This window comes from Mesocricetus auratus, unplaced genomic scaffold, assembly GCF_017639785.1.
Source record: "Mesocricetus auratus isolate SY011 unplaced genomic scaffold, BCM_Maur_2.0 Super-Scaffold_4256, whole genome shotgun sequence".
NCBI lineage: Eukaryota > Metazoa > Chordata > Mammalia > Rodentia > Cricetidae > Mesocricetus > Mesocricetus auratus.
Window position 1 is genome coordinate 101,061,697 of NW_024429182.1, and position 17,794 is coordinate 101,079,490.

The following is a 17,794-nucleotide window of genomic DNA, read 5'->3' on the forward strand; positions in this document are numbered from 1 at the left end:
CTGTCAGGGAAACTCTGTCCTGCTCCCGCTTCAGCGTCTGGAGTGCTGGAATTATAGGTGTGCACCACCACTCATGCCAGATGCTGGTCCTAGAAGAGGGTTCATTCCTCTTCCAGACCTGGAAAGGTGCCCAGTTACAGCCCATCAGGGTGGAGCAGAATTCAGCATAGCAGCTCCTGGGCTTATTCATAAAATGACCCTGAAAGGAGTTTGTCAGAGGTGGTGTGGTTGTTTGACAGCATCAGTCCCAAGGCTGCCCAGGATGGGACGAGCGCAAGTTTCCACACCCCTAAAGACCATCTCCAGCAGCCCACTCTGGGTTGCATTTCTAAAGGACTTTATTGTCCTGCTTCTACACCATAATAAAAAGGGACCTCAAGCTCCAGGCCTGTACCATTTGTCACCACTACAAAAACATAACTCACTTGAACACATTTCCCGCCCCACCCCCAGACCTCACAAGATAAATACATGTTACAAATTTCTTTGAAAACAGAATAAATTAATAACTTAAGTGATTAGGCACCAACAATGATTTGAAAAATTAAATGTCAATCTTAAATGGCAACAAGACATGAATATAAGACTAGGCTGCTTCTACTTCATTTTCTCTTTTCAACAAATAGTGACAATCCTGTGTGAAATGATTCTAAGTTTCAAGACACAAGTAGCCAACAGATTACACAAGAACACATACCACCAGATACCATGACAGCACAAATCACCACTTAGGCGCCCCTGTCAAGTCTGGCTGCTCCTGCTGGGCCCAGGCCCCGAATATGGCAAGTTCCAGAAAGATGGCCCTCTGAGGTTAAACTGCTTCCCCACAATTTACAGCCAAAGTCCTAAATGGAAAGGAAGAGCTACTTCCCCTCATAGCCTGTAAAACTCTGTTGTAGGGAGGGAGGGAGCCATGGCTGGGACTATAGAAGACAGATGGCCCAAAGGCAGACTAGACCCAAACCCACATTCCAGTAACTTGAGAATGGTTGTCCTTCTGTTATGGGATGGGGACTGATTTTCATGGTGTCAACTATAGCTATCAGCAAAATACAGAGAGGGAGGGATGGAGTTAACTAGCTAATGTTCTGTGTGCTGCGCCTCCCCTGTGACCCAGACCTTCAAAGGATCCTTCAGGGTCTCCTCACAGCAACACAGCATCAGCTGGGACCATCCCATTTCACAGATTGGCAAGTCTCAAGGAGATGCCATGTCCTTTCTTCACTGTTCCTACTCAACTTTAACCTTGCAGGGTGGAGCTGGAAGTGTCCCTGCAGGACAGGTTCTTGTGGGAGCTATGCCAGCTAAGAGATGATGAGTGTTCTTGGGTCACAATCCTTGACAGCCACCAGGGGAGCTGAATTTTGACCCATAGGTTGGTCAAAGGACTTTATTTTTTTAAAATGGAATTGGCTTTTCCTATTCAGGGTTTGGAGGATGGGTTGGTAGGTACATTAGACATAGTGCTAGGAGACTGGGCATATCGAGTCAGAGCTCAGCTTTCCAAAGGTTGGAACCAGAGCAGGACTAACTAGACTTGAACACCTCGGTCTCGGCAAGTGGCAGCCAGGTCCACCCACATGGCACTATCAACTCAGAACATGCACTCGGGTGGCTGCTGGCGCCAATGATACCTGGACCTGCTATGAGCTCCAGCTCCAGTCAAAAGCTTAGCTATGTGGGAGCCCCACTGAAGGGTCTTAAAGGGTGCCATGAGCATGGGCAAAGCCAGCCAAGTACCCTGTAACCTTGTTCAGTGCCACCAACCACAGCGCCATTTCACTCAAAGTGATAGCACACACTTCCGAGGCTGCCGTCCCGCCTTCAAACACCTTCTGTTCTCAGAGCTGAGGATTCCCTCATCCTGTCCCCTCTGGGGAGCCAGCCCTGTCTGCCTGCCTTTTCTGCATAACTCATTCTGCTTTTTCATGAGGCCTCCCCTTGCTGTGGCCCAGTCTCTCTTAGCACCTTCCCTCCTTCTGTACTTGGGAGTAAGTAGTCTATCTTTTACTTTTCTCACTGGTTGTGACCTCACAAGGTAGGATTCATCCATAGCACAGGGCTTGGCAGCCATTACTAAATAATCCATCCTCGTGTGAGAAGGGCTATTACTGAGGAACTGCTCGTTAGGGCTCTTTAGAGGAGACAGGAGAGGTGTGCCTCTAGTGCCAAAAGGTCCTAGATTTAGAGGATAATGGTCTGATCTTCTAAAACAAAATGAAATGCTGGTTTGTTCCATTTTCTATGAAATGTTTGAAGATTTGGCCAACCACCTTCCACACAAACACGTTCAGCACTCTCTGCCATATCGTAGGAGCCTTAAATGATGTCTACTTCTCATCCCTCTGACCCCACGGGAGGAGAGGGATAGTCTACCATCCCGTAGCTGAGGACACCTTAGAGGAGAGCTGAGAAAAAGACCTGGCCTGGCACTTAGTCACTGCCTCTATCTGGCACAAGCCATTACCCAGATCTTCATGTATTCCCTAGATTTTATCAAGTATGGCTCCTTCCCATTCTCCCTCCTGCAGTGGCCTTGGGCTCTCTATCAGGCCCTCTGGATACCTCCCCACCTGCTGCGTGGCCAGCCTCCCAGCCCCTAAGTCATCTCTGCACCCTCCTACTTCCTAGTAACCTGCTTTCTGTGCCATCACTGCCAGTGTCCCTGGTGCCTAGCACACTCCTGTCCCAGGGCCCTCCCGCATCCCAGCTCCTGCATCACCCCTACTCTTTCTCACTCTCTTATGTCTGTCTGGGCCAGGAAAGAACACTTCCTGTCCCAGAGTGGCTGAGCCCTCTAGCTCCAGGGTTTGTTACTCCAAGCCCTGTTCTTTGTTCCCAGTCGCTTGTCATCACTTTTCCTTCCTGCTGTCCTTCATCCCTTGCCTCTCCCAGTCTACACCAGTGCACCATGGCCTGATAATTGGGTACCACCCTGCAGGCGATTAGCTACCCTTCTGTGCCTGGGAACCCAATTTCTTTGTCACTCAAAGAGACTTCTGACCTTCATTATCAACCTTCTCTTCTCGTGGCAGCTGCCTTTCCTTTGCCAAAAACAGCAGGGAGGTGAAAGCCCATGTCTACTTTAGTCTGCTGATCCTCGGCTCCCTGGGTTATCGATTACTCTGGGAATGGAGAAGCAGCCCTGAGGTAGAGGGTCGAGAGCAGTGAGCAGACAGGAGGCATGGGCCTGGCTCAGAGCCTCAGCCCTCCCTCTAAGAGTCCAAGCAGCAGACAAGTGGGTCCAAAGCAGGAGGGTTTTTTTTTTTTTTTTTTTTTTTTTGGCAACAGCTCCTAACAAGGGTGGTGGAGGCACAGCTAGTATTGAGATGTCACAGGTAGACCCCAAGTGGCAGAGGAAATATCTGTCAGGCCCTTGCCTCCAAGGGGTAAGGGTCAGGGTCCCTGATGTTGAGTGCTTTAAAGGCTGAACGTGGTACAGAGGAGAGGAGATGTGGGGAGGGATGGAGAAGGAGGTGACAAAGAGCCAGCTCTGAGCAGCTGCTCATGGCCCTTGAACTTGGTGCCCCCCTTTATCACAGCTTGGCACCCTTGGAAGGTTCTGAGGACTGCCGCACATCTGTCCACTCCTGCATGGTGTTCTGCAGGGCCTGGGTCTTCTCTTTATCCACTTGGACATAATCTACCTTCTCATCCGACGTGACAGATGATGTGGATGGCTGAGGGGACAAAAGGAATGACTATGAATTACCTACAAGGCTATCACTTTGAATGGCCTCAAGGTCTTGTCTGTGCTGAATGTGGACTTCAAAGTGAAATCCTGTGTTGGAGGCCACAGCCTGCTGGCGTGTGCTTCCTAGCTTCCAGGATAAGCCCACTATGCCTGGGCCCTGCTACTGGTTCAGGCCAGATGACTCCACCTATCTTCCTTTGGCCACACTTCCAGGAAAATGGATGTGCTATATGACAATAAGCTCTCAAAACATGCTGAGGGAAACTGTTCAGGTAGACCTCCTTGCTGCCTGGGCTGAGAGTAGTCCTTATTGAGGCTCTCCCAGGCCCTGAAATTCTTCCAAGGGATACAGTGTTTTCTCCATCAGGGCTCTTGGCCCCATCCAGACTTTTTTTTAAAGGGTATGGAGACAGGATCTCCGTGTCTTGAATTGTTAACTGAAGCCCTTTGTCATCCTGAGCAATCCCTGTGGGTGTATCCCATGGAAAAGAGATAGGTAGACGGATGAAAGTCAATAGACTGAGGGGATTGGTGCCCTACAACGCCAATTAAAGTGCAATGAGTCATAAAATGTCTCTGGAATGGGTCTCCTAATCCCCAACCTCTAGGTACCTTGCGGTGAGGGCTCGGGGAACCCGGCTGGAAGTCCAGGGCTAGGTAATCCACACTGCCAGTACTCTTCTTCGGAGCTGGGCTGTTGGTGCCACTGGGGACAGGGGATGCAGACACTGGGTTTTGCTATGATAAAGAGTAAAACTGGGTAAGTTAAACAGCCCCAAGGTTTTCAAGGTGACACTTATCAGAGCAAGAGCTCCTCTATGTCATGCACTGAGCCATGCACTGTGACTTTTCATATTCTCATGTAAGGCTTTATTGCAGTTCACTGTTTAATTCACTAAAGGCTGAAACACCGAGGTTTAGGAAGGACAGTGAGTCACCTGGTATGTGATAAGAGCCAGGGACTTTTAAAGATGATTTTTTTGTGTGTGTGCATTGATGTTTTGCCTGCGTGTATGTATATGTGGGTATCAGATCCCCTGGAATTGGAGTTACAGTTATGAGCTGCCATGTGAGTGCTAGGAATTGAACCCAGGACCTCTGGAAGAGCAGTGCTTTTAACCACTGAGCCGTCTCTCCAGCCCCCAGGGGGTATTTTCTGACCACTCATGTACCTGTCTGCCTCAATTTAGGGAGCTCTTCCCAGGACACTGTCTCTCTCCTAGAAGGCCCAGCCTCAGTTTGCAGGTCCCTGGTGAGCAACTTTCTCCCACACTTCAGAGTTTCCTATCACATCTGGGCATAAGCAGCTTTTCCACAGGGACCCGAACAAGTCCCCTTGTTTCTGGGTGACAGGTCTTCATTTCTTCATTTCTTCAGCCATTCTCCATGTGAAAGGTTCTAGGGCCCTGTCTTCAGCTTTAAGAGAGCAGTTTCTTTCTTTCATTTTTAAAAATATTATTATTATGTTCTACCTACAATATTTGCCTGCATGCCAGAAAAGGGCACCAGATGTCACTATAGATGGTTGTGAGCCACCATGTGGTTGCTGGGAATTGAACTCATGACCTCTGGAAGAGCAGCCAGTGTTCTTAACCTCTGAGGCTTCTCTCCAGGCCCGAGAGCAGTTTGTCTTAAAGGTGCCAAGGTCTAATTGTAGTAAGAAGCGGTAGTTCATTTTAATGATTGATCTGTTCCCTGGATCTTGGCAGCCTTGCAACCATGTCCTTTTCAGTGACCTCAGAGAGGAACCATAGCATGCTGTGTATGTGTCCACTACTGCCACCACCACAGGAGTTATATATCTGCATGTCTCTCCAAGGGTACCAACCATGCCACCTGAATTACAGTAGTGAGAGAGACAGGCCACCAAGGGTCTTTAAGAGACAGACATTAGGGACAAAGCTGTGTCTTTCTAATGGTGGGTAACATTCATCTGCCCAGGAAGGGTCTGATTAGGAGGCTAACTTCAGCCATTGCAAGGTGGCAGAACTGGGAGGCGGGCCAGTGAATGAGTGAGGACTCACCATAGGGACATAATTCTCCTCGCTGTCTCCCGAGTCTGTGCTGGTGATGCTTTGTGTGGAGATGGGACGGCAGTACTGGGAGGAGCTGGAGTTAAAGGCGTGGCTGTTGGACAAAGAACAGAATGAACCCTGAGGAGATACAGTTCTTATACCCCAGACCTGGGCCGTCAGAGCTTCACGCTTCTGTTATCAGACTGAGATCTAATATAGGGAAATTTTAAATCATTTCTCCTTCACAGATGAAGAAAACAATTCCAACGAGATGAAGACAGATTAATAAAACAGAAGATGGTTGGCATCTGGGAAGACCCACCGTAAATGTGTGTAGGCTGGGGCTGTGTGGAACAGAAGGAACAGCCGGGACAGGCATGCCTTTTGCTTTCTGGCTCTCATGCCCTCCTCCTTACTATGATGTTTCTGCCTTGCCACAGGCCTCAAATGAGCACAGATTGAAACCGAGAACCAAAATAAATCTATCCTCTTGAATTGTTTACACCACATGTTGTGTAACGAAGACCAGGAACCCAACAGAGCCCCTGATGTAACATTAGCATCAAAATCCTGGTGTCAGGTGGTGGCACATGCCTTTAATCCCAGCACTTGGGAGGCAGGTGGATCTCTGTGAGCCTGAGGCCAGCCTGGTCTACAGAGTGAGTTCCAGGATAGCCAAGGGTACACAGAGAAACCCTGTCTTGAACCCCCCACCCTCCCAAAGAAAATTTGCTTTCCAGAGGTGAGGAGGGAAGGGAAACTGGGATTGGGTTGTAAAAAAAAATCCTGGCATCCTAACCCCCAAGATCCTGCTTCTACAGACACTCACTTGACCCTGGACCAAGACTTGGTGACAGGTGACTTGAAAGGGAGCTCATCGATGACGGCATTGTTTCTCAGGTCAAGGGGTGTTGGCTTTGCTACAGTAGGAACAGAATTCAGGAATCAGTGACTAAACTACACAGACACATGCTAAGCACATTTACAAAGGCCATCAGTTATATACAGGTGACCTGGTTTCAGGACTCCCATAGATACAACATGCCAGATATTCAAGTCCATGTCATCACATTAGTAATCCGACTTCCAAATGAAAAAACGGGACTCATGGCCTAACAGTTTCTTATAAAATTAAACAGTGTCCTGAAAATCACAGTGAAAAAAGTTAATGGTACAGGACCCTGCAAGCCTCAACTTCACAAGTTCAGAGTCCTAGTTGGCCAGACCCATGGGCTATATCTCTGCCCAACTTCCCTACTCTTCTCTTTGGATCCCTGTTTCTCAGCTAAGGCCAGCAGAAATCCAGTTTGGACATTTCCTGCTCTTGATGCAGGTCATGGATCTACTACTACTGCACCTCTGTGGTAGACTACATGAGTACTAGATGCTTCCCTTTTAAGCAAATCTGAAGTCTGCATTTGCATCATTTGCACAATTACGCACCCCTAAGTCCAGTATACACAGAATCTCTAAGCAAATGCTTTCCAGAGACAGAAAGGGGGGAAAGAGTAGGCTTACCTTTCCGATCAGGCTTGAGGTTACGATTGACCGGGGGTGGCTGGATCTCACTTCCTCGGCTGGGGCCTCTATGAATAGGAAGGGCTGTGGATGGGTAGCCTAGTGGGTCAAAGTGATGGGGCCCTGGGCTCATGGGGATGTAGACACTTTGGGAATTTTCCCCTGCTCGTTCCATAGCCAGCAGGGTAGAAGAACCTGGGTTCATGGGCACATAGTTGTCATCAGAGCTGGCACTGTTTGATCGACCCACGATAGTCTTCCCTGGCTAAAAAAAAAAGCAAAAGACCTATTTGTAACTAGTGAAAAGAATTAAGGTGAGACTCTACAAGCTGAGCTGTCCCAGTTGGTTGGTTAGCTACACGTTGAAGCTACAAAGGAGACCTTGGGAAGACCAAATAAGGAACTGTAGTGGAAATCGAGGAGAAATAGGCTCTGAAACTTGTTTCATGACCCCTTGAGAGCCATCTATAATTTGTGATAAGACTCAAGTCTACGGCTTGTGGCTAGGAGTATTCAGGGTCCGGATGCCTGGCTAAGGCAGAAGGCAGTCCAGATCAGAAACAGCTCAGGATTCACCACTGGTAAGCCACTCTAGACCCTGGCCAGGGCTCTGGAAGGTGAGGTTTGCCAGCTACACTTCCCCTGTCCAGCACTGAGACTGTATGAACAGCAGAGCAGCCCTAACTTCAGCCATTCTCCAACTCTCAGCATACCACACAACACAGCACATCTGCCTGCACTGATCTTCATTGTCTTTCCAATGGGCCTGTACCTAAGCCCTGATCAGCTTGCTTTCAATCTGGACAACTGTGGTCAACCCTTTCCAGAGGCAGCCTGGGGTCCTCATGTAAGCTGTCATCTCTCATCACTTCTGCGTTCCTATTTGCTATGACACCTCGATTGCAGGGCTGTTGCCTTAGAAGACCCTCTACTTAGAGTGTGCCTGCTGCATTGTATTCCAGTCTGTCTCAGGACCAGATGAGGGTACCTTTTTCACTTGCCAAAAACACTTCCTTAGGGTGCTAGACAGGGACAAGTAGGCAGATCCTGAGGGAAATGCCATCATTCTTCAGGTGCTGTGCTTTTAGTTACATTGGGTGTGGCTTTTTCTCCACCATGACTGACCCAAGGGGCCCTGATCAAATCCCACCCCCCAGGAAAGGACTAACACTCTCACTCACAGATTCAGCAGACCAGCTGGCACTCTCTCCGCCTCGGGTTGGGTACTCGTAGGTCTCACAGGAAGAAGCTGTGATGAAGGAAGGAAGGTGGTTTATACTCATACTGCTCCCCATGTTGACTCTCCCTGTCCCTGTCTAGTGTGGCCATTCTCCTGATTTTCCCAAAGGTACTTCTGTGTCTTTGAGGGACAAAGTGTTGCCTGCTACTCACCCGTCTTGATCACAAGCTTTGCTTAAGTCTCAGGTATGTTCCAGAGTGGCTACCTGCAGAAGGCTTCCCAACTTCAGCCCTAGGTTCTTCTAATACCTCTCACTAGGCCCTTTCTCATTTCTGGGAATACTTTAGTAATGGCACTTAGACTAATTACTTTTGTTGGTTTTCTTTTCCTAGCAATAACTGCGTTTTGAAAGGCAGAGGCATGTTGTGTATGTGTTGTACAGTTCCAAAGCCCAGGGTGACTGCTCAGATAGACTGACTGACTAAACTGGAGGCCTGACCTCAGAGGCTGAAGGCTCATCGGTGCTGCTGTCATAGCAGGGGATGAAAGGATGTGTGAGCTCTAAAGAGAGATCACTGAACAGAGGGTATATGCAGAACTAAAATTCATCTGTGACAAGTGAGGCTAGAACGTAGGGACTTCAAGCCAAAGTTCAGACTACAACCAGAGATTTTGCCATGACTTAGAAGTATCCTGAAGAAAATTTTGTATTATTTACTTTGAGTCTATATAGGTTTGGCTCAAAAAAATTGCCAATCTTCTAAAGTTGTTTTTACATCTTTGGCTTTAGTTTGAACCTCCAAAACCAAAATAACATTTCCAAAGCAGTCTGTGACATTCTGCCACAGTGGGTGTCATGCTGATAGCTGGGGACTGATAGATGAAGCCTTAACTTGTATCACTGAATTGAGTAGGTTTGCCCTAGCCTAGGGGTGACCAAGGGATAGCAATATACTGAGAATGCCTGGGCCACCTCCCTGGCCCTCTGGTCTCAGCTAGGGATTGCACTGACCTCGGTGGAGTCGACTGTTGTCCATTGCAGGGAGGGTATTGCGCCTGGGGATAGTAGCAGCTACAGATCTGCTATTTTCACTGACTGGAGGTCTTTGTTGAGGGCTTCCCCACCGAGGTGTTTCTGCTTGACTTGGCTTGGGAGGTCGAGGAGGGGGAGCTATGGCTGAGTCTCCAGGAGTGGCCACTGTCATGGCATTGTGGTTCTTGTCCAGTGTGAATGTTCTAGGGATCTGGTATGCTGAGAGAGGGGTGGTTGGAACATCCATATTGTCCACTAGGAGGTCTCCAAACTCCCGACACAGGGTGTTGCTAGGTGTCTTGAAGGTATACACATCCTCATTATCTGTCTCAGACCCTGTGAGGCTACCCTTGGTGTGACTGTGTGAAGCCAGGCTACGGGGGAGGTCATAAGTACTGTCTTTGAATTCTGTGTTGTGTCGGCTTGGCTTGGGAAGGCTATAGAAGCCATGGACTTGACCGCTGACTCCGTTGATACAGTGTCCATTGCCCTGGGCAAGTTTTTGCACGGCTGTATCACTCTTCTGCCGGGTGCCCTGAGAGAAGCTGGCACTCCTAAAAGAGAGAAGAGAAAGGGTGCAGTGAGGATAGAGGATGTTCAAAGCAGCCAGTTGGTGTGGGAACCTGAGGAATCAGACAGACTTGAGGGTTATCTAGTTCCTACCACATTAACACGTGATCTTGAGATTTCTACTTTTGGCATCTCCAAAACAGCGATTAAAACCATACTTTGAAGATTGTGTAGGAGGCCAACTCTAGTGTATCTAGCATGTGTATGTTCTAGCAATGTTAACCTTTGTGACCCTCCTTACTCTCATGGCTGTCATTAGCAGGGAACAGGGTCATTCCTGGAGCCCACAGATATAACTAAACCAGTAGTGGTGCTGCCGATCTGTTCACTGTTTGAAATACACAGACACATATGAGTACAAAAGCTGAGACAGTGGCAAGTTGTGGGAGAAAGCAAGTCATTTACCCTCTGAGTTTTAGTTTTTTTCTCTTTAAAGTGAAGTCATATCATGGGCACTGATGCTTGCATTTTACAGAATTAATTTAAATTTAAGTTGTAGGCTTATTTTCAACCAGGAATCATAGTTTGTTGAGAGGAATCTGGTTCATTCCCGATATCTAAAGATATGTAGGTAAAAGGAGTTCTACTTGAGAACTATATTTAGAATAGAAAGAGGTATTATTTTTTATTATTTTAAATGATGGTTGTGGGAAATAAGGCAGGCATTAAAGAAAATAATTGTTAAGAAGGCAACTTATGTTAGGTCCTAGCGTTGCTACTGACACATCCTGTGACATCATCATGATGTTCTCCCAGATGTGACCTAGTATGATGTCTGAGAGTCCACCTGGATCAGAGGCTCTACAAGCCTTTCAGTTCACAAGAGCCTGGGTTCCACATAAGTATTTTGGTAACCTGGAAGGTGAGGTTTGAGCAACAGGGAGCCATGCTCTTCTATCTCTATATTGATCCTTCAGAGATTCCATTTGGGGGGTGGTGCAGAAAAAGGGATCAACCCCTTCAGCAGTAAATCTCAGTCTTTTGTAGACCAGAGTTAGCTATAGAGACCTAGTAACAAGCTCTGGGAGCTATTATTACAATAATGTGCAGTACACACTCAGACCTGTACATTCCCATGGGTGTCATTTGAACTGGGGGCCACTGGTGATCATCTGCTTTCCCTTAGCTCACTTGATGGGAACTTGTTATAGATATGGCCACCAGGTGGTGGTAGAAAATAGCTCCCAGAAGCTTAGAAAGCTGAAAGGAACCAGGTGTGCTGGCCAGGTTCCCCTTAACTCTGGCCACTGGTTGCTAGGAGTACTGTTTCATTCCCCAAATATTTACCAGCTGTCCTCCCTAGGTTTCTGTGTTCTTTCTCCCATTCCAGTCAATTCTAAACACATTACCAGGCCAGAAACTATGGGCCCAGGATAGATGAACAGCAGAGCTGAGGCAGAAGAATCGATGGCAGGTACAGAGTGTGTTCCCATTTGTCTTTGGTGCTTTTAATTTTATTATTGTTTTTGAATTTCCAACCCTCTGCCAGATATCCTCATTTGATTTATTCATTTGACAAACACTTGCTGATGTTCTCTTTCCTGTCTAGGCCAGCCACAATGGTTACAGGGATGCTACCTGCTGTGTGCTTGGAAATCACAGGAGGTGCCATCCCTGCAAATCTCTACAGTCAAGTCTGAATCTGTCTGGTGGTGGGATGAAGTGTCAGGAAGGCTTTTCCACAGACATCACATCCGAGTGAGTTTGGAAAGAAGAGTGGCAAGATAAAGTAAAAGGCATTCCAGTTTGAGGTCAAAGATGTCTAACCCAACTTGGCCAATTTAAGGACCTACACGCTGCTCATGCCAGAGGAAGGAAGACAGAAAGACACATACTGCATGATCTCACTCGAATGGAATCCAAATAACTTACAGAAGCAGGGTAACCACCATTATACACAATAAAATAACACAATGGTTATCTGTCATTTTTTTTTGTTTTGTTTTTACGAGACAGGGTTTCTCTGTATTGTTTTGGAGGCTATCGGTCCAGCCCGGCCTCGAATTCACAGAGATCCGCCTGCCTCTGCCTCCCGAGTGCTGGGACTAAAGGCGTGTGCCACCACCACCCGGCAGTATCTGTCAATTTAAAAAGTTAAGTTAGTTTGGTTTGGCTATAAAAAAAATATGGCAGTCCAGGAAGACTCTGAAGCAGTGGCAGAGCATCACAGGTTTCCTGCAGTAACTACAAACATATTCCAGAATGGACTCGTCACCTTCCTTCTAGTCCATTTCTGCCTTGACTCTCCAGTCTTGGGAAACCAGAATAGAGGCGTTATCCATACTGATTTTTATGCATTCCACTCCAACTCAGTTCCTTATGATTTTTCTTCCCTGATCAATGAAAGGGCTAAAAACTGATCTCCTTCCTTTCTTTTTGGGACCCTCTGGTCATCTGCATCCTGCTAATACTTTCCCAGACTTCCCATCCAAATGTCATCAGTATAGTCTCAATGACTTAGCACTATACCCCAACCTTTAGGTTTATTTCAACTTTTCTTACTGATACTCTAGAATGCACTCACCAAATTTACTATATACACTAAACCCCCACCTGCCTCTGCCTCCCAAGTGCTAGGATTATAGGCAAGTGCAACCAGGGTCTTTTTTTTTTGTATTATTTTTTTTTTACATTTTATTTTCCAGTTTAAATTTAGATAAGAAACAAGGTTGCTTCACAAGTCAGTTCCAGGTCCCTCTCCCATTCCCTCCCCTCTTCCCGTGCCCTCCCCCCAACCCCCCCTTATCCCCTCATTCCCCCAGGGAGGGTGAGGCCCTCCATGGGGGTGTCCATAGTCTGTCATTTCATATAGGGCAGGGCCTAGACCCTTCCCCAAGAGTTCAGGGTGAGAGTGCACCTCACATTGTTCTATGGGAGTCCAAAGTCCGTGTGTATACTTGGGATGGGTACTGATCTGCTGCCCAAGGCTCAATAGATTCCCTAGGCCTCCTCACTGACACCCAGATTCAGGGGGTCTTGATCAGTCCCATGCTGGATTCCCAGGCTGATGCCTGGGATTCAAGAGTTAACCTTTGTCTGGTCAGCTGTTTCTGGGGGTTAAACCAGCCCAGTCTTAATCCCTTTGATCATCAGTCCTCCCTCTCTGTTACTGGCTTTCTTGAGTTCAGCTCAGTACTTAACCAAGGGAGTCTGCCTCTTCTTCGATCAGCCACTAAATGAAGTTTCTGTTTCCCAGACTCTCTGGCCATAGGATTGTAGGCTGGCACTCCCCAGATCTATGTCTAAAATCCATATATGAGAGAGTACATGCCATGTTTCTCTTTTTGTGACTGGGTTACCTCACTCAGGATGGTTTCTTCTAGTGTCATCCATTTGCCTGCAAATCTCATGATTCCATTATTTTTTTCTGCTGAATAGTACTCCATTGTGTAGGTCTTACTATGTAGTCTCTACTAGTCTCTAATTCATGATCTTCCTACCCCAGCCTTCTGGGTGTTGTGATTACATATGTGATTACATGATTACATACATATTACCATATTGGCCTGGAAAGCTTCTAACTTCAACCTGGCAAGGTAAAGATTCTTCAGAACGGGCACAGATGGTTTACTCCTTAAAACCATTTCTATACCTCTGAGCATAATCATCACTTGCTTAATTCTGTTCTTGGAGTAGGTATGAACTATTATTAGTACTATGCCTTATTGTTGCTTGTTCCTTCTACCAGATTGTGACTTCCTTGAGAAAAGAAATTGTGTCATAATTATTCTGCTCTGTATCGGATTACCATTTGCCACATAAGTAGCTAGTGAATGTCAATGGGGTGAAGAGTAGGTGCATGACTATATCAACTTGTAAATAAATAAACTGTGGTGTTGCCATGCTTTTCCCTGAACTTGGCCCAAACCTTCTGGTCTAACATTAAAATCTTTGCTCCTTAGTGATTTTTCACCCAAGCCAGGGTTTTTCTGTGTAGCCTTGGTTTTCCTGGAACTAGTTCTGTAGACCAGGCTGGCCTTGATTTCTTGCTAGCTAAAAAACCTGAATACTGCTGAGCAACTCCTTGTCTCTCAGCTCTAGGGTTGTGGTGTTCCTTATAACAGCTACCATTCAGCCATGTCCATGTAACCTAAAGTTAACTAAATTCAATTAATTACTTTTCTCCTACCTGGTAAGAAGCAACTTATGGGAGGAAGGTCTGTTCTGGCTCACAGAGACAAGAGCATGTAGCAGCTGGTTTTACTGCATCCAAATTAGGATGCAGTCATAAATACTCATGCTTAGCCTGCTCTCTCCTTTCATTCACTCCAGGACCACATCCCATGGAATAGTTCCTCACACACACAAATTGAGTCTTCCCTCTTTAGGTTAACCTTTCTAGAAACACCCTCATAGACAACATAAGAGGCATATTGCCATGGTGATTCCAGATGTAGTTACAGTCAGCTATACTTCAAGTGCCCATTATTCTTGTGTGGCATATGGTTATGACTAGGCAGCAGGGACAGAAAATGTATCCATCATCTTAGAACATTCTAGGACACATTCTAGGTGCAGATCCTATACTTATTTTTATTAGCTTTGTTCTCATTGTTAGAAGAAATAAGCACAGAGCTTTGCCAAAATAAGTTCTCAATTGCAACCATATCCAGATTACAACTCATGTTTCCAAATTAATTTAGTAATGTATAATGCCTGTTTTTAAGGCAAAGGACCAGCAAGATATTTTAGTAGGTAGAGTTACTTACACACAGGTCTAATGACCTGATTTCAATCCCAGATCCCACAAGGCGTCAGGGGAGAACCAACTTCCAAGAGTTGTTCTCTGACCTCCATACATGTTCTGTGGCGCATGCTCACCTGCACCTGTGCACACATATATACTGTAGTGGTTTGGATGAGAATGGTCCCCACAGGCTCATATGCTTGAATGTCTGGTTCCCAGTTAGTGGAACTGTTTAGGAAGGATTAAGAGGTGTGACTTTCTGGAGTATGAATGAACTTGGGGAGCCTATTCCACTCTCTCAGCCTAGGCTCTGCCCTGGATGATATGACAGACTTTGGAGATCCCCCATGGAGGGCCTCACCCCCCCCCTTGGGAGCAGAGGGGGGATGGAGTAGGGGATTGGTGGGGCAGGGGAGGAGGGGAGGGAGGGGAGCTGGGATTGATATGTGAAGCAAGCTTGTTTCTAATTTAAATTAAAAAAAGAAATTTAAAAAAAGGAGGTATAGCTTTGTTGGAGGAGGTATGTCATTTGGGGTGGGTTTTTAGTTTTCAAAAGGTCCAGTCTCTTTCTTTGCCTGCTGCCTGTGAATCAGGATGTAAAGCTCTCAGCTAGTGTTGCAGCATAATGCCCATCTGCTTCCCACCATGATGGTCATGGACTAACCCTCTAAAACTGTAAGCAAGTCCCCAGTCAATTTCTTTCTTTTGTAAGAATTACCTTGGCCATGGTGTCTCTCCACAGCAAAAAAGAAACAAACAAATAAAAACCCCTAAAACAGAAAAAAACAAAACAAAAAACCCCCAAATAGTAATTAAGGCACATGCATTCAAACGAAGTATTAATATAACAATTCTTATGTGTAGAAATATTTTTATCTCACTTGAACTAGTAAAACACTGATAGACAGTCAATATGGGTGACTTACCTCTGTACTCTTCTGTATACCATGCACTCTGCTGCTGTTTTCCTGAGTCACCACCCACAAGAGAGGCTCCCAATATTCAGTCATTGGTGAACATTTACTAGTTTGACCAACTTAAAGATGAAAGCTAAGTTCCACAAAGATAAAATGAAGTAGCCCAGGCCACTGAACAAGTGAGTGATAAATCTATAAGTACTACTTGCTTCTCTAGAGTCACAGGTGAGAGATAGGCAGAGTGATATAGTGAAAAGAATGTTTCAGGGATCAGAATCAGCTATATAAAGCTCAAATTCATGTTCTACTGCTTTGTGATCTTAGACCACTGATTTAACCATATTTACCTTCAAATCCCTTATCCGCAGGATGGAAAAAACTAATGCAAAAGTTCATTAACAATCATAAGAGAAAAAATAATCTAGTATTTAGACACTCAGTTGTCTGTATGATGTATCCTCTTCTACAGCGCGCATAATTTCTTGGGAGCCTAGAGTGAGAGATCACAAATTGCTAATTCCAGTAAAGACTTAAGTACCTACTTATCAGCATTCTGAAATAGCTGTAGGTCTTATTGAAACGGTCTTTTGGATGAGTATGTCTAGTGTGAGTCCTGAGAGTCTGCCTTTCTGTTAAACACCAGTTACTTCCCAGTGCAGCTTGTCTGCAAGTCACACTTTAAGTAGAAGACTTTATAAAATAGTAACATTTCTTCTAACTTCTTCTCCCATGAACTGCTAAAGCATCCGAGAACAAATGCTTAAATATCTCTGATGGAATTAGCAGCTAGAGTGTTCCTGTCCCATCCACTGCCTCCTCTGGAAGCCTATTAGTCTTCCTGGTCAGAGTTCATTTCTTCCATTTCTATTGTAGTTTTTCTTATTTTCTCTGTCTTAATATCATTTGGAACTTTTTGCCTCAGACTGTGCATTTTTTAAACTAACGTGTTACTGGTCTTTGAAGTTATAGTCCAAATAACAGATGGAAAATAAACACTTGAACAAGCTAGGTATGGTAGGTAACACTGTATCACCAATATTCAGGAAGCTGAGACAGGATAATCAAGGCCACCCTGTGCTTCATGGAAAATTTAAGGTTGGTCTGTACTACATAACAAAACCTTGTTGCAGATTATCTAATAATAGTAGCAATAATAAGAAATTTAAGAGAATATTAAACTGAAAAAATTCAATGCCTCTTACTTTACCTATGAAGTCCCTATTGCATGTGACCCAACATGTTCACCACGTAGTTAGAAATGCCCAGACTTGAGAAGAACCTGTAAAAATGTTGACCCATAGCTAAGAAAATTCAGAATAGCCTTAAAGGGTTTTAAATGTTTGATTAATGGTTTAAAAAATGCTTACTAGAGGAAGTAATGGTGAGTTTTAGAAGCAATGTAGAAACTTTGAAAGACATTTTAGGAATTCCAGTTCCACTGAGAAGCATAAGCCATGTCAAACTATGCCTGTCTAAAAAACCAAAAAAAAAAAAAAAAAAAAAGAATTGAAATGGAAGCTATTATAATCAATACCATACAAGCAGAGGCTCATTCTTGCCAAGAAAAAAACTAGGACCAGATGGATTCACTCTTGAATTTTGTGAAACCCTTTAAGTAAGAATTATGCTGATATTTCTTCAGTTATTCCAAGGATCATAAAGTAAGGGACCCTTCCACATTTATTCTGTGAGCCCAGAATTGCTGTTACCAAAACAAAACTGTGGATCAATGTCTTTGATTAAGTTAAATGCTTAAATGTAAAACTTTCCCACAAAATCTTATTCAATATCACATGAATAAATCCCCCCAGCATGCATACACACACATACACACGCACGCACACACGCGCGCGTGCGCACACACACACACACACACACACACACACACACACACACACACACACAGTAGTATACCTTAGCAGATAAAGGTACTTTCTGCTAATCCTGACAAGTTTAATTCCTGGACTCCACATGGTAGAAAGAGAAAATCACTCTTGTAAATTGTCTTCTGACATCCACACACATGCCATGGAATAACTGCCATAACACACACACACACACACATAACAAGTAAGTAAATGAATGAATGTAATAATTTTTTTAAAAAAGAGATCATTCACCATGATCAAAATTATCTCATTCCAAGGACAGAGGTGAAAGGATGGTTTACCAATCAATAA

The 17,794-nt window shown here is 45.3% G+C and overlaps 1 protein-coding gene and 1 long non-coding RNA gene across 2 annotated transcripts in view; one reads left to right on the top strand and one right to left on the bottom strand.

The window, feature by feature from the left end:
• Positions 1–320: 320 nt before the first annotated feature.
• Positions 321–17,794, bottom strand: part of Gab2 (GRB2 associated binding protein 2) — a 164,989-nt gene continuing 147,515 nt past the window's right edge. The window contains exons 4-10 of the mRNA XM_005073940.4: positions 9,420–9,994; positions 8,409–8,476; positions 7,228–7,492; positions 6,539–6,629; positions 5,719–5,821; positions 4,307–4,432; positions 321–3,680 (exon numbers count right to left, since the gene is read on the bottom strand). Coding sequence (XP_005073997.1) covers positions 3,537–3,680; positions 4,307–4,432; positions 5,719–5,821; positions 6,539–6,629; positions 7,228–7,492; positions 8,409–8,476; positions 9,420–9,994 — 1,372 coding nt within the window. The 3' untranslated portion in view covers positions 321–3,536. The remainder of the gene's footprint in view (positions 3,681–4,306; positions 4,433–5,718; positions 5,822–6,538; positions 6,630–7,227; positions 7,493–8,408; positions 8,477–9,419; positions 9,995–17,794) is intronic.
• LOC121132881 lies at positions 11,274–11,930 on the top strand. The gene is made up of 2 exons (XR_005869588.1): positions 11,274–11,424; positions 11,560–11,930. It is a non-coding gene; the product is annotated as an uncharacterized LOC121132881 (long non-coding RNA).